This window comes from Capra hircus, chromosome 16, assembly GCF_001704415.2.
Source record: "Capra hircus breed San Clemente chromosome 16, ASM170441v1, whole genome shotgun sequence".
Classification (NCBI taxonomy): domain Eukaryota; kingdom Metazoa; phylum Chordata; class Mammalia; order Artiodactyla; family Bovidae; genus Capra; species Capra hircus.
In genome coordinates, this window is record NC_030823.1 from 26,621,632 (window position 1) to 26,638,673 (window position 17,042).

The following is a 17,042-nucleotide window of genomic DNA, read 5'->3' on the forward strand; positions in this document are numbered from 1 at the left end:
GCTATCTTCTCCTTTGTCCAATATGTTATTATTGCTCTGCCAAAGGAAATTTTCAGAGGAAATTGTTTCACATGTATCAGTCATTTAGAAGAAATTGTTCCAAATTTAGATGTGTCCATGGGAAGAGGTTCAACATCTTCCTCATCTTAAGCCAGAACTCCCTATATTCTTAACTGATCTTGAAGGTGGATATAGACCAGTCTCCTCATTTTTCTGAGATAAAGAATTACTGCCTTGTATTAGACTATACACCTAGCATGCTTATGGAAGTGCATCACCCTCCAATGTTGAATATATAATATAGTGTCTGTTTTTAGTAAATATCTATGATTTTTTTCATTAAATCTGACTCTTATTAGAAAGACACTTTCCCCAGCTTTTTGAAAGATATTCTTTAAACTTACTACATATTCTGGAAAATCATTATTCTTTATTTGTCCTAAATTACTTCCATTTCCCAACAATCTCTATTAAATCCTATTAAGTCAGCCAAATCACCATCAATAATTAATATATTAATTTATACTTTTACATTCTCGCATAAAAGGATTACTTTTGTCGGCAGTTGGTATCCCAACTTTTAATTTTTTGCTGGTCTAATTGGTGAGAACAACTCCCTGATTTACTAATAAAGTTGAACATTTTTTACTGGCCATTTGTCTTTTCCTATAAATTCTTTGCTCATCTTTTTATCAAAATGTTTATTTCTTATTGATTGGGCAGAAGTCTTTAAATACTTGATATATTAATCTCTAGTCTTATACAGGTTATAAACATTTTCTGTCAGTATGTTAATTATATGTTAATTTTGTTTATGATGGCTTTTCCTGTGTAAATTGCTGTTTGTGGAAGTCGAATTTATTATTGTTTTCTTTTTAACATGCTTTGATTGTTTTCCAGGAAACTTTCACTACCCCAAGTTTATAGACATGGTCTCGCATATTTTCTTCTAACACATCTATAATTTGCTTTTCAGCATTTACTTCTCTAATCCATCTATAATTTATGCTTACATATAACCTCATATTTTTCTAAATGGCTAACCATTTTCCATTATAATTTATAATAATTCCTCCATTGATTTGAAATAACACCTTTTTTACTGAATGTTGTTCAGTTGCTCAGTCATTTTCAACTCTTTGTGACTCCCTGGACTGCAGCACAACATGCTTCCCTGTCCATCACCAACACACAGAGCCTCCTCAAACTCATGTCCATTGAGTCTGTGATACCATCCAACCATCTCATCTTTTGTCACCCCTTTCTCCTCCTCCCCTCAGTTTTCCCTAGCATCAGGGTCTTTTCTAGGAAGCTCATCAGGTGGCCAAAATATTGGAGCTTCAGCTTCAGCATCATCCTTCCAATGAACGTTCAAGGTTGATTTCCTTTAGGATTGACTGGTTGGATCTCCTTGCTATCCAAGGGAATCTCAAGAATCTTCACCAACATCACGATTCAAAAGCATCAATCCTTCAGTGCTCAACTTTCTTTATGGTCCAACTTTCACATCCATACATGACTACTGGAAAAACCAAAGCTCTGACTATACTAGGCTGTCTTTTATAAATGGTTTTATGCTGGGAGCCACCATGGGAGATCCCACCCATGACAGGGTCATGTGGAAGAGAACTGTTAAGCAAGGCTTCAGAACTCAAGGGGCTCCCTAGGCTTTCTCGAGCATCTATCCCCAAACCAGAATTGGTCTGTTTTACTATTTCATGACTTTTACCAACTCCTCTGACATTAACAGGGGGTTAACCCTGACCATCTTTCTCTGGAGAAAATCAACTTAGGGCTATAGCTAATAAGTCTCCTGGACATGAGAGGAATATTTCAAATCAAACCCCCTCTGTTATCATTCTAGCTTGCTCGGCAGGTATATCCAGACTCTTACAGCTACGCATGTGATTATTTACAGCCTCCCAACTGTGAGAGGTGCAGAAAGCCTAAAACGTAGAGCCTTTGAAAGAGTTAAAAGTTATTAGAGTAGTGCTGGTGTAGGATTTCATTATTGGGCCAACGCTTGTTGCTAAGTTCCCATATCTCTTATCCACTGTGCACCTGGGAATGCATTAGTTAACACAGTGAGAATGCAAGAAAAACACGTGCAGCCTTGAATTTAACCATATCAGACTTGTGAGCTAATTGGTTCTTTCTTGTAACTCACTGCACCTTTGCTCTGTGAAAAACGTAACTCTGTTTGGCATTTTCTGAGGCTGACATAGATTAGATATATAAAGAAAAAACACTTTGAGGGAAAATAAGTTTTCTGGTTGAGCAGCCTTTATCAAAAGAGGGTCATAAAATGTTCACAGGCCTCCAAGGCCAGAAGATACTGTACACAACATCATTTGTGGGAAAGGTATGCAGAAAAATCCTGGTTTTGATAAGGGCAAAACTGCTGAAATGTTTGGGCTGACTCTGTATGACCTTGCATCCTTCATTTCCCTCTATGTATAAGGCAAGGTATAAAAGTACCTTTTGAAAAATAAAGCTTTTGGGCCTCGCTCACCGAAGCAGCTTGGTAACCCCATGTTTTTTCTTTTTTTTTTTCCTCTCTCTCTCTCCCTCTCCCTCTTTCTCAGGCTGATCCCTTGGAGCATAGGGGCTCCCTGTGTTCACTTATCTGCCCGGGTTTCTAAGACCTGAACGGGAAGACGTCTGCGTCTTCACTCCCTGGGGAGACTGGGAGGGCACCTGTGGCCTCTGTGAACAGGGCAAACTTCTTGTCTCGGAGTTTTATTGGCTTTCTATGTAAACCAAGGAATATCAGCCTCTTTCTTTCCTCTATTTTCTTATCTTCAACATTCTTTCCTTATCTCTCTCTAAATCAATTGCCTACGCTGTTCTTCCTTCGGGTTTCCCTGGATCCTGCGGGGGCTGGACCCCGGCAGTTTTATGTCTACTCTAATCTGTTCTGCCAGACCAACTGACCTGCCTCTTGAAAAACCTGTATGCAGGTCAGGAAGCAATAGTTAAAACTGGACATGGAACAACAGGCTGGTTCCCAATAGGAAAAGGAATATATCAAGGCTGTATATTGTCACTCTGCTTATTTAACTTATATGTAGAGTACATCATGAGAAACACTGAGCTGGATGAAGCACAAGCTGGAATCAAGATTGCTGGGAGAAATATCAATAACCTCAGATATACAGATGACACCACCCTTATGGCAAAAAGTGAAGAAGAACTGAAGAGCCTCTTGATGAAAGTGAAAGAGGAGAGTGAAAAAGTTGGCTTAAAGTTCAACATTCAGAAAAGGAAGATCATGCCATCCGGTCCCATCACTTCATAGCAAATAGATGGGGAAACAGTGGAAACAGTGTCAGACTTTATTTTTCTGGGCTCCAAAATCACTGCAGATGGTGATTGCAGCCATGAAATTAAAAGACACTTACTCCTTGGAAGGAAAGTTAGATAGCATATTAAAAAGCAGAGACATTACTTTGTCAACAAAGGTCTGTCTACTCAAGGCTGTAGTTTTTCCAGTGGTCATATATGGATGTGAGAGTTGGACTATAAAGAAAGCTGAGCACCAAAGAATTGATGCTTTTGAACTGTGGTGTTGGAGAAGACTCTTGAGAGTCCCCTGGGCTGCAAGAACATTCAACCGGTCCATCCTAAGGAGGTTAGTTCTGGATGTTCATTGGAAGGACTGATGTTGAAGCTGAAATTCCAACATTTTGGCTACCTGATGCAAAGAGCTGACTCGTTTGAAAAGACCCTGATCCTGGGAAAGGTTGAGGACAGGAGGAGAAGGGGACGACAGTGGATGAGATGGTTGGATGGCATCACCAACTCAGTGGACATGGGTTTGGGTGGACTCTGGAAGTTGGTGATGGACAGGGAGGTCTGGCCTGCTGCAGTTCATGGGGTCACGACTGAGCAACTGAGCTGAACTGAATCTGTTCTACTGACCTGTTTTGCTTTTCCTCTTCCAACACCACATTACTTTGGTTTCTAGAGATACATATAATATGTTCATATCTAAGTATGTAATATTATATATCCTCTTGATTGGACATACGTAATTTGTGTCATCTCCTTACTAATTTTCAGTGCCTCCCTTTCTCTGTTTTATACCTAATGTTAGGTATAAAGTATTCTTATTATTAATGTATTTCCATGTATAAGCAACTTACAAGGCTCAGACTAGGGTAGAATAAGTTAGGTGCCTAGGGAACAAAATATTATAAGAGGAATGGTTATTTTTAGGGTCATGATATGCCATATTCTAGTCCTGACACTGTTTTATGCAATAGCTGAAGTATCATTTAATTCCTAGCAAAGAAACTGTGTGATTTCTGGAAGACTGGTTATCTTGAATTACTTCTTAGCATTGTAAGTTTTGTCAGTGTGGCTTTTAAGTGCTAAGAGAACAATATATAAAGCATGGTGAATAAAAACCAAGAAAAGAATGTTTCAAGAAGAAGAGAATTGTCAGCTGCTAAGACTTCAAGAAGTATAAGGTCTGAGAGGTGTCTGTTGGGTGAATTCTAGGAAGAATTCTTTCCATCTCACTTAGTCATCCCAACTTTTCTGATCCTGTTGCCTCCACCTAAGAAAACACTCCAACTAGCTCCTGTTCCTGGTATCTTCTCTTGCTAATTGTCTGTGTAATTGTGGAATTGTCTTTTGAAATATCTTTCTTAAACAGAAAAATATTATTCCTCCTTTCTAGCTGCTGTTAAGATTGAATTTTAAGCTGGATTTTCTTTCAATTATGTAATGTTTGTGTAAATTTTAAGTATGTTACCATTTAAATTTTTCTTTATGTATAAATATTTAACATTATCCTTAAGTAATGTCCATATTTGCACTTATATTGGATATTGGATTTTTTACCTTCTAAACTAGTACCAAATGATGATGATGTGATATGTCATATTATTAGACTAAGAGAAAAACTTGGTTGGCAAACAGTATTACCACAGCACAGTTTGGAATACAGATGTTTCAAAACTGCAACTCAGAAGATACTTCTAAAGGTATTATTCTATTTTATTCAGTTTTTAGTATAAAAATTAAAATTTAAAAGCTATATGTAAATCTTTGTTTCCTTCATTTTAGATATTCTATCAAAATCAGACATCATTACATTAATCAAATTGCAATCATTGTTTTATGGTAATTGCTTACAAAAAATGTTTGATGTAACTTCATTTCACTTATTTAAAGACTGATGAACAGATAAGACATCTCCCTGAATTTTGAATCTACTCTTGTGTTCCTGTTGATTCGTTTTTTGTGATTTACAAAGAAATCCTGATGTATTAATACTTTGTAGCATTCTATCCTTCTTACTCTCCTACTCCTGGTACTGATTTTCTGTCTCCTCTATTTTCTTACCTTTTGTATTTTTTTCTTACCCAGCAGCCTCGTCAAAGAGATTTTATCTTGTCCAAGGTCACACGGCTAAAGGTAGAAGCTATGATTAGAAGTAAAATCTTCCTCCTGTGACCTCTTTTATGACAGGTGATCTAAGATGGAATAGGATCATCTCTTCCTACTTTCAGTTCAGGAATTCTCAAAGTGCAACCCCCAGGCAAGCAGCATCAGAAACAGCTTGCAGAATATTAGAAACATATATTTTCATCTTCACCCTTGTCCTTCTGAATCTAAAACTCTAAAGTTGGAGCCCAGACATCTGTATTTTATTAAGCTATCTGGGTGATTCTGATGCACAGTTGAGAACCACTGTTCTAGACCAAGGGTCAGCAAAATTTATTTGGAAAGACCCAGATAATAAATATTTTAAGCTTTTCAGTCTATATGATTTCTGTTCTAGTTACTTAATTCTGTCATTGTAGTGGAACAGTAGTGATAGTATATGAACAAATGAGCATGGCTGAATTTAAAAAACATTATTTAAGAATCTGGACTTAGCCATAGTTTTCTGATCCTTGCTCTAGACTGTTCCCATGAGGATAAATGGTCTTTTGATTATTATTCAGAGGCAGCGTTAAGGTAAAATACATGCATGATGGAATCAGATTCACCTAGTTTTGAATCTGTGTACACTCACTATGTTATTTTGGGCAAGTTCCTAACTTCCCTGAGCTTAAGTATCTTGGACCTTGAAGTGGAGATAGTAGTGCTTACTGTAGAGAGCTATGAAAATTCAGTGAGATAATGCTTGCGGCATGGTATCTGGCAGATAGTGGGCATGGTAGTTCTAAAAAACATAGCTGTACATGAGTTTACTATCATAAGCTCTCTGTGGACTCTCTGATATGTTTCATTTGTATGTGGAGAAAGAATTGAGAATATAAAAAGTAAAACTTGTTTTTAATTGAAAAAGAATAATTGGAATATTATTCTGCTTCTGTAATCAGATTATTTAATTACATATATGATCCACTTAGAACAATTGTGTCTACACTAAATTTCTAGTAACCTTAACTCTTTGGATATGTAATTTAGAGTAGAAATTCCTCAAGTAGTCAAATAACTATAACAAAGTTCATGTACTATATAAGTCATCACCCAGAGTTTATTATTTCATTTTATTTACAGTTTTAAAGGTTGTTTATTAAGGTTTTTAAGAGCACATTATGCTGCTGCTACTGCTAAGTCGCTTCAGTCATGTCTGACTCTGTGCGACCCCATAGACAGCAGCCCACTAGGCTCCTCTGTCTCTGGGATTATCCAGGCAAGAGTACTGGAGTGGGTTGCCATTTCCTTCTCCAGTGCATGAAAGTGAAAAGCGAAAGTGAAGTCACTCAGTCGTGCCCGACTCCTAGTGACCCCATGGACTGCAGCCCACCAGGCTCCTCCGTCCATGGGATTCCCCAGGCAAGAGCATTGGAGTGGGGTGCCATTGCCTTCTCCAACCGTAATCTCTATGGAAGACATAATAAAGTGAAGTCGCTCAGTCGTGTCCGACTCTCTGCGACCCGTGGACTGTAGCCCACCAGGCTCCTCCGTCCATGGGATTCTCCAGGCAAGAACACTGGAGTGGGTTGCCATTTTATATCAGATGTCAAAATAAGAAGAAGAAGAAGAAAAAAACAGCTGAGACAATTGAGAAGAACAGTGTCTTCAAGGAAGAAAAACATTTTTTAAAGTAAAACTGAATCTAAGATTTTAAATTACATTAGTTAGAAATTGTTCAGTTACTAAATGCTTTTTATAATAAAATTTACCTTTTAAAAAAGACTGATTAACTTTCATGTAGAATTTTTTCAGCAAAGTTAAAAGTTTCAAAACTGAAATAAATAAATTTCATTTAAAACTTTTTCTTAATGTAGAATAACTGATTTCTCAATAATGCCAGGTAAGTAAGGAAGTGATGTTTAGTATATTGCAATAGCTCAGAATGTGGATTTAGAATCAGAGTTGTATTCAGATCCTTACTTTGCTACTTCCTGACTTTATGACTTTTCTCAAATTACCTAACTTCTCAAAATAATTAATTTCTATATCAATTTAAAGGAGATTAAAATGATCAAGCTTTAATCTCAGATTTAAGAGATGTGAAAACTAGGTGTATCATCAAGTTCTTCAGGTTAATAAGCATATGTTAGTAAGTATATAGATCAATTTTCATGGATGTTTTATCACTACATTATGTATAAGAATGAAAATTAAATACCTTCAATCTTTAAGAAGAGTGATTTTATTGAGCTTTGTTGCATAGACACGATTTCATGTTAGCTTCATTCAGTGATGCTATCCTTTTTTATTTACTTGTTTTTAATTTGACGATAATTGCTTTACAATACTGTGGTAGTTTCTGCCGTACATCAGAATGAATCGACTATAGGCATGCACGTGTCCCCTGCCTGTTGAACACCCCCCACTTCCTTTCCCACCCCATCCCTTGAGGTTGTCACAGAGCATTGACTTTGGGTTCCCTTCTTATTTTAATCTATGTTAAAATTGTTTCAGCTTATTGAATAATCTGTTTAACCATTTTATTACTTAAAGTTGTCAAGTTAATTACATTTTTTCCAACCTCAGGAACCTTTGAAAGATGATGGAGAATTTGTGTATTGCCTCCTTAGAAAAAATTCTAAAGCTTTTTATAATCCATATGATCTTTACGTAGTCTCTGCCCACAGAGCTAGACATTGCAAAGAATTTTGGATTATTACTGCTTCATTTATCTCAAAGGTAATATTTACAAGGGATTTTTAAAAATTTCATAATCATAATGGAAAATTTATTCATTTTATAACATAATTGGACAAATTCATCTTTTGGGGTTTCAGACAAACCTGGTCATTTGAGTAATAGTTTATGTTTAAGAGCTTCCTTAGAGAGTTAGAATTAAAGATTTTAAAATTTAAAAAATAAAAAAATAAATAAAATTTAAAAAAAAAGAATAGTGACTTTTTTTCTCTTTTGTAGAATTGTGTGTTTGAGGATTCAATTTTAAGAATTTTTTTTTTACCTCTCAGGTGCTTTTTTAATATTTAGTGTAATTTATTAAAGGAAGAACTAGAAAACAGGCATTTGCTGGCATAGTAAGTATTGTAGTAATAAAAGTAGAGTGTTTTTTCAGATTTTTCAGAAACTTCATTCCCAGATCTAGAAATTTCCCTATTATACTCTTAGAGAAAACTTTGATATTTATCACAAGTTGTAAGTACACAATTAATTTGTTTCCATCATTTGTTTAATGTCTATCTGGCTTTTTATGCCCTTTCATTCTCCTAACTAAACTTACATGTACATGGGCAGGACCATAGCTAAATGAAGTAGACTGTGTAGATATGGAAATACCTCAAACAAGTATTATCAACTGAAAGTGGAATGAACAACTTCTATATAAACAAAAACATGCACATAAATGCATATGTGCTGATATAGGCAACTTTTATTTATGAAAGAAATTTAAGAAAATATTACATTTAGATGGGGGAGAGATACTCTTGGGAAGAGAGGAAGCATATCTTGTTTTTTGAATGTCAGAATGGGATTATCTGGAGATTGGGATTATTATGCACTTAGAAACTGTTGCATCCATGTAGTTAAAATTAAGTTCATAAATATTTTATAGAAAATGTAAAAGTTATGAGATTCAAAGTAATAGTTATTTGTGAAGGGAAATCAAGTTTGAGTGTAGATGGAAGTGGCAGAGGTCAGATATAGAAAAACTTACCATAAAGGCAACTAGCTATGAGCCAAATAGAGCTTTTTGTAATTTCTTGAATATAGTGCATGGTTTTTTAAGAAAGTTGAGTCATGTTTTGTCCTTTATATATATGCAGGTTACTAAAATAGGTGGTAAAGAAGAAATAGAACTTATACCTACTTTGGAATGGCTACTAGAAAGAAGATGTTACTATTTATTACAGCAATTCAAGATATTTTCCAATTTTCGGTGAGATGAATGAACATGAAACCAATTATTTGTAGTGTGATCCTGGTGAAATTGCAATTGCCTGGATAACATCTGGGTTCTACTACAGTAATGCAATATACATGGGGAATTATTGAGGAAATAGTGTATATTATAACAATTTTTTAGATAAGAGAAATGTACTCATTTAAGTATTAAAATCTTAACCTTTTTGGATACTTTAAGAAAAAGATATTTTATATTCAAGCAAACTTAAGTTATAATTAACTTACCTTTTGATTTTCATGTATTTATTCATTAAATGAATATTTATGAAAGTCTGCTAAGAACCAGACATTATTCTAGATGCTGGGAATAACGTATTGAACAAACGAAGCAATTGTCTTACTCTCAAAGAATGTAGACATTAGTGTGTGTGTATTTGTGTTAGTTGCTCAGTCATGTATGACTCTTTGTGACTCCATGGACTGTAGCCCTCTGGGTTCCTCTTCTGTGGAATTCTCCAAGCAAGAATACTGGAGTGAGTTGTCATTCCTTTCCCCAGGGGATCTTCCCAACTGATGGATCCAACCTGGGTCTACCACATTGCAGGCAAATTCTTTACTGTCTGAGTCACCAGGGAAGCCCAGATTATAGTGTATGAGAAATAGTAAAAAGAACACATGAAAACGTAACATGTCAGGTGGAAATGAAATGGTATGAAGGAAAGTAAAACAGAATTAGGGAGGTGGGGAGCTTTTTAATTTAAGATCATTTAAAAACTTATCTAGTTACAAGTTACATTTGGCATTGCCTTTCTTTGGGATTGGAATGAAAACTAACCTTTTTCAGTACTGTGGTGACTGCTGAGTTTTCCAAATTTGTCTGCATATTGAGTGTGGCACTTCAGCAGCAGCATCTTTTAGGATTTGAAATAGCTCAGCTGGAATTCTATCACCTTCACTAGCTTTGTTTGTAGTAGTGCTTCCTAAGGCCTACTTGACTTCCAGGATGTCTGGCTCTAGGTGAGTGATCACGCCATCATGGTTATCTGGGTCATTAAGCTCTTTTTTGTATAGTTCTTCTGTGTATTGTTGCCACCTCTTCTCGATATCTTCTGCTTCTGTTAGGTCCATACCATCTCTCTCCTTTATTGTGCCCATCTTTGCATGAAATGTTCCCTTGGTATCTCTAATTTTCTTGAAGTGTTCTCTAGTCTTTCCATTTCTATTGTTTTTCTCTATTTCTTTGATATTGTTCACTTAGGAAAGCTTTCTTGTCTCTCCTTGCTGTTCTTCGGAACTCTGCATTCAAATGGGTATATCTTTCCTTTTCTCCTTTGTCTTTAGCTTCTCTTCGTTTCTCAGCTAATTGTAAGACCTCCTCAGGCAACTGTTTTGCATTTCTTTATCTTGAGGATGGTTTTGATGACGGCCTCCTGTGCACTGTTACGAACCTCTGTCCATAGTTCTTCAGGCACTCTGTCTGTCAGATCTAATCCCTTGAATCTATTTGTCACTTCCATCGTATAATTGTAAGGGATTTCATTTAGGTCATACCTGAATGGCCTAGTGGTTTTCCCTACTTACTTCAGTTATAGTCTTAATTTTGCAATTAGGAATTCATGATCTGAGCACAATCAGCTCCCGGTCTTGTTTTTGCTGACTGTATAGAGCTTCTCCATCTTTGGCTGCAAAGAATATAATCAATCTGATTTTGGTGTTGACCATCTGGTGATGTCCATGTGTAAAGTCTTCTCTTGTGTTGTGGGAAGAGGGTGTCTGCTATGACCAGTGTGTTCTCTTAGCAAAACTCTGTTAGTCTTTGCCCTGCTTCATTTTGTACTCCAAGGCCAAACTTTCCTGTTACTTCAGATATCTCTTGACTTCCTACTTTAGCATTCCAGTCCCCTATGATGAAAAGGACATCTTTTTTTGGTGTTAGTTCTAGAAGATCTTCTAGGTCTTCATAGAACTGTTCAGCTTCTTCAACATTAGTGGTTGGGGCACAGACTTGAATTACTGTGATATTGAATGGTTTGCCTTGGAAATGAACAGAGATCATTCTGTCATTTTTAAAATTGCACCCAAGTACTGCATTTGGACTCCATTGTTGACTCTGAGGGCTTCTCCATTTCTTCTAAGGGATTCTTGCCCACAGTAGTAGATATAATGGTCACCTGAATTAAATTCACCCATTCCAGTCCATTTTAATACACTGATTCCTAAAATGTCAGTCTTCACTCTTGCCATCTCCTGTTTGACCACTTCCAGTTTACCTTGATTCATGGATATAACATTGTAGGTTCCTGTGCAATATGTTCTTTACAGCATCCGGTTTTATTTTCACCACCAGACACATCCACAACTGGTCATTGTTTTGGCTTTGGCTCAGCATTTTCATTCCTCTGAAGCTGTTTTTCCGCTCTTCTCCAGTAGCATATTGGGCACCTACCAACTTGGGGAGTTCATCTTTCCGTGTCATATCTTTTTGCCTTTTCATACTGTTCATGGGGTTCTCAAGACAAGAATGTTGAAGTCGTTTGCCATTCCCTTCTCCAGTGATAGCTCCAGTGATAGCTTGGAAGAAGAGCTATGACAAACCTGCTGGATGCAAAGTCACTTCAGTCATGTACAACTGTCTGCAACTCTGTGGACTGTAGCCCACCAGGCTTCTCCATCCATGGGATTCTCCAGGCGAGAATACTGAAGTGGGTTGCTATTTCCTTCTCCAGGGTATTGTCCCAATCCAGGGATCAAACCTGGGTCTCCTGCATTGTAAGCAGATTCTTTACAGTGTGAGCCACCAGGGAAGCTCCATGACAAACCTAGACAGCCTATGAAAAAGCAGAGATTTTCCTTTGGCAACAAAAGTCTGTATAGTCAAAGCTATGGTTTTTTCAGTAGTCGTGTATGGATGTGAGAGTTGGACCATCAAGGTGGCTGAGTGCTGAAGAATTGATGCTTTTGAACTGTGATGTTGGAGAAGACTCTTTGAGAATAAAGGAGATCAAACCAGTCAATCCTAAAGGAGATCAACCCTGAATATTCATTGGAAGCACTGTAGCTAAGCTGAAGTTTCAATAATTTAGCCACCTGATGAGAAGAGCCAGCTCATTGGAAAAGACCCTAATGCTGGGAAAGATAGAAGGCAGGAGGAGAAGGGAACGACAGAGGACAAGATGGTTGGATGGCATCACTGACTCAATGGACATGAGTTTGAGCAAGCCCTGGCAGATGTGAAGGACAGGGAAGCCCAGCATGCTGCAGTCCATGGGATCACAAATAGAAACAACTAAGTGACTGAGCAACAACTAGTTACATTAAATTACATATTACATTACATGATATCAGGATTCCTGAGGCTCTTTGAACAGAATAGTACTATCACAAAGTAGTCCCAGAATGCTGATTTGTCCAGTTTTATAAAATTTTGTTTTATCTTTAATGTTTTCCTTTTTTGTGCATTTTACTGTGTGCTAAGAAAATAAATAGATAATATTATAAATAGCTACACTTAATATAGTAAATAGTTGAAATAATCAAGAACCTGGTAACTTTTCTGTAAGAGAAGTGAATGGATCTTATGGCAGAGAAGTTATTCATGTAGTGAACAAGTATTTATTATGTATTTGCTCTGTTTTTCTGTTTGGGCACTGCAGATCCAATTGGGAAAAAATACACAATGTCTCTTTACCTATAGAATTTATATTCTAATGGAGGAAGGTAGATATTGAATAAGTAAATAAGATAATTTCAGATAGTGATAAGGAGTAGAAAGATAATAAAACAGAGATGTGTGTGTATGTGTGTGTTGCTACTTTAGATAGGATTGTCAGAGATGTTTTTAAGTAGAGACCTCTATGTGGTGTAGAGAAGACTTCCATGTGGGGTCTTGAGAGAAAGGAGTTCCAGGCAGACAGTATAGCAAGTTCAACAGTTTTTAGTCAGGAATAAGTTTAATGTATAGTCAAAGGTAGTAATGATGTCCCTGAAGCATTGAAGAGGTTGGCAGAAAATGAAGCTGATTTTGTTACTGTTTGAAACTGAAGCTATATACAGTGGAGATGATTAACAGTTCTGAGAAGCTTCTTTTCAAGAATATGTATAATAGTTGCTTCCCTGTATTAGGTACTGTTAGTGAAGCTAGAAGTTTCTGATTCTAGATTTATTAGTTTATGATATTATCTGGGACATTACTTTCTATATCTATTTATTTAAACTGTCAGTGTTGAACTTTCCACTGTTATTCTTGTTGTTTAGTCTCTAAGTCGAGTCTGACTCTCTGCAACCCCAGAGACTAACCCATCAGGTTCCTCTGTGCATGGGATTCTCCAGGCAAGAATACTGGAGTGGGTTGCCATTTCCTTCTCCATTACTGTTATCCTTGCCTCGTAATAAATCCTCAGAGTCTATTATGCCCTAAATAATTTTCATTGATTAGAATTTGGATATCCAGTTGGAACTGGGATAAGAACCATCTTTTTATATGACATTTGGCATTAATAAGTCCACAGTCAAAATGATTGGTTTTCTTTATTGATGTTAAGAAAAATATGTTAAGTTTTAGTCAACTTTAAACTTCTGGGTTCATTTGATTTTTTAATTTTGATTATTAACATTTTTTTATCACTAATACTGTAATAAGTTATGTTTCAAATAGAAAAAAAAGATAAATATGAAAACAGTAATGACAGGCTGGTGATGCTGTGTATACAGTGCAATGATGACTTTAGCATCATTATTGCCTTTTTACCTCATGAAACTTTCTGAAGTATTAATTTATATGGCTTGGTGCATATACTCATTTTACTATCAGTGGGTTCCCCTATGATTCATCTGGGTTTACAGGGGTCTTCTAGCATCTTGAGGTACCATGACTCTATCTGTCTGGATTAGAGTGAAATAAGATCTTGTTTATGTGTCTTTGGAGCCTGATTTAAGGTCAAATTGCTAGATTTGTCTGAAGCATTTTGGCTTTCCAAGGCCTCAGGCCATTTCTGTTTGAACGACATCACCAGATTTTTTTTGAACTGCTCAGATAGCTCCAGTCTGTCTTCTTTGATTCAAAATCAGCCAATGATGTCACTAAGACTGGCTGGCTATTTGTCTCCTGGGCACTCCTAGCCCTGCCATTTTGCTTCCCCACTGACTCGTCAAGTACATCAGAAATCTCACTTTGACAAATAAGAATCACATTTCAGTGTTTGTTTAAGAATGATTGTTTTCATCAAGATGGAAAAACTACTGAGATTGTGATAAAGTACTAGATTAGTTTTACAAGTGCATAAAATAGGTGGCAGTGTTCATTTAGAGAAGTTAAGGGAAATTTTTTGACAGTTGAACATGTTTATTTCATGTGTGAAAACTAAGGATGATGAATAATCACTAGGGGAACTTCCATTCCTTTTGATGTAGATTCTTTGAGCTTTTAGAAACATAAGGATTAAATAATATCAAAATGACATGTATTACCTTAGATTTTTAAAATTTTATATTTTTATGCAATTTTTAAAGGTTGTTTTCCATTTATAATTGTTAAAAATGTTGACTGTGTTCTCAGTGTTGTACAGTACATCTTGAGCCTATCTTACATGAGATAGTTTGTGCCTCTACTCCCCAACCCCTATATTGCTACCTCCCTACTGGTAGCCAATAGTTCATATAGTTCATTCTCTGTACCTGTGAGTCTTCTTCTTTTTCGTTATATTCACTAGTGGGTTGTATAGATTCCATATATAAGTGATATTATAGAGTGTTTGTCTTTCTTTGTCTGACATTTTATGTAGCTTAATGGCTTCCAAGTCCATGCATGTTGCTGCAAATGACAAAATTTAATACTTTTTTATGACTGAGTAGTAGTCCATTGTGTGTGTGTGTGTGTGTGTGTGTGTGTGTGTGTGTGTAAGTGTAATCCACATCTTTTTTATCCATTCATCTGTTGATGGACCTTGAGTTTGCTGCCATAATTTCACAATTGTAAATAATGCTGCTATGAACATTGAAGCGCCTGTATCTTACTGAATTAATGTTTTTGTTTTTTCAGATATGTAATCAAGAGTGGTCATATGGTAGATCTCTTTTTACCGTTTTGAGGGACCTCCACACTTTTCCATGGTGGTTGTATCAATTTACATTCCCATAAACAGTATACAAGGGCTCTCTTTTCTCCATATCCTTGCCAACATTTGTTCCACATGTTGTTTTTGATGATAGCACTTCTGACAGATATGAGATAAAAATTCATTGTGTTTTTATTTGCAGTTCCCTGATCATTAGCAATGTTGAGCATCTTTTCATATGCCCATTGGCTGTCTGCATTTCCTTTTTGGAAAAGTGTTCAATTCTTCTGACCATTCTTTAATATTTTCTTTAATGTTGAGATGTATAGTTGTTTATATATGTTGGATATTAAATTCCTTGATCGGTCATATCATTGGCAAATATTTTCTCCCATTCAGTAGGTTGTCCTTTTGTTTTGTCAGTGGTTTCCTTTGCATGCAAAACCTTTTAAGTTTAGTTACATCTCATTTGTTTACTTTTGCTTTTATTTCCTTTTTTTTAGGAAGTGTATCTAAAAGAAATTGCTGTAATTTCTGTCAAAGAATGTCCTGTTTATGTCTTCTTTTCCTTTGGTAGTTCTTTGGTATATGGTCTTAACTTTAGTTCTTTAATCTATTATATTTGTATATGGTGTTAGAAAATGTTCTAATTTATTTCTTTTACATGAAGCTGTCCAATTTGCTGAGTATCACTTATTGAAGAGTCTATCTTTTTTTCCATTATAAATTCTTGCCTCTTTATTATAGATTAATTGACTTGGAGTACTTGAGTTTATTTCTGAGCTGTTTATACTGTTCCACTGATCTATGTTTCTGTTTTTGTGCCAATACCATACTATTTTGAATATTGTAGTTTTGTATAATAGTATAGTGTAAACTCAGGGAACATGAGTCCTCTAGATCTGTTATTTTGTCTCAAAAGCTTGTGTTGCTTTTTGGGTTCTTTTGTGTTTCCATACAAACGTTAAAAATTTTTGTTCTAGTTTTATAAAAAATGCCATTGGTAATTTGGTAGAGATTGCATTGAATCTGTAGATTTCCTTGAGTATTATAGTCATTTTGACAGTATTGATTCTTCCAATTTAGGGGCACAGTATATCTTTCTGTCTGTGTCATCTTCAGTTTCTTTCATTAGCTTCTTATAGTTTTAGAGTACAGGTCTTTTGCCTCCTCAGTTGGTATCTTCTTGGTATTTTATTCTTTTTGATGTAATGGTGTGTGCATGCTCACTTAGTTGTGTCTGATTTTTCACAACTGCATGGACTATCGCCTGCCAGGCTCCTCTATCATCCATGGGATTTTCCATGCAAGAATACTGGAGTGGGTTGCCATTTCCTCCTCCAGGGATCTTCCTGACCCAGAGGTTGAAACCATATCTCTTGCATCTCCTGCAGGTGGATTCTTTACTGCTGAGCCACCTGGGAAGCCTTGATGCAATGATAAATGGGATTGTCTTCTTAATTTCATTTTCTGATAGGTTATTGTTAGTATATAGAAATGCAGGAGATTTCTGTGTATTAATTTTGTATCTTACAACTCTTCTAAACTCATTCATGAACTGTGGTGTTGGAGAAGACTCTTGAGAGTCCGTTGGACTGCAAGGAGATCCAACCAGTCCATCCTAAAGGAGATCAGTCCTGGGTGTTCATTGGAGGGACTGATGTTGAAGCTGAAACTCCAGTACTTTGGCCA

At 36.2% G+C, this 17,042-nt stretch overlaps 1 protein-coding gene across 1 annotated transcript in view; it reads left to right on the forward strand.

Annotated features, from left to right (window-relative positions):
• The window catches only part of DNAH14 (dynein axonemal heavy chain 14), a 398,456-nt gene that overhangs the window by 21,631 nt on the left and 359,783 nt on the right, over nucleotides 1-17,042 (forward strand). Inside the window, exons 5-7 of the mRNA XM_018059938.1 lie at nucleotides 4,861-4,991; nucleotides 7,966-8,118; nucleotides 9,219-9,331. Coding sequence (XP_017915427.1) covers nucleotides 4,861-4,991; nucleotides 7,966-8,118; nucleotides 9,219-9,331 — 397 coding nt within the window. The remainder of the gene's footprint in view (nucleotides 1-4,860; nucleotides 4,992-7,965; nucleotides 8,119-9,218; nucleotides 9,332-17,042) is intronic.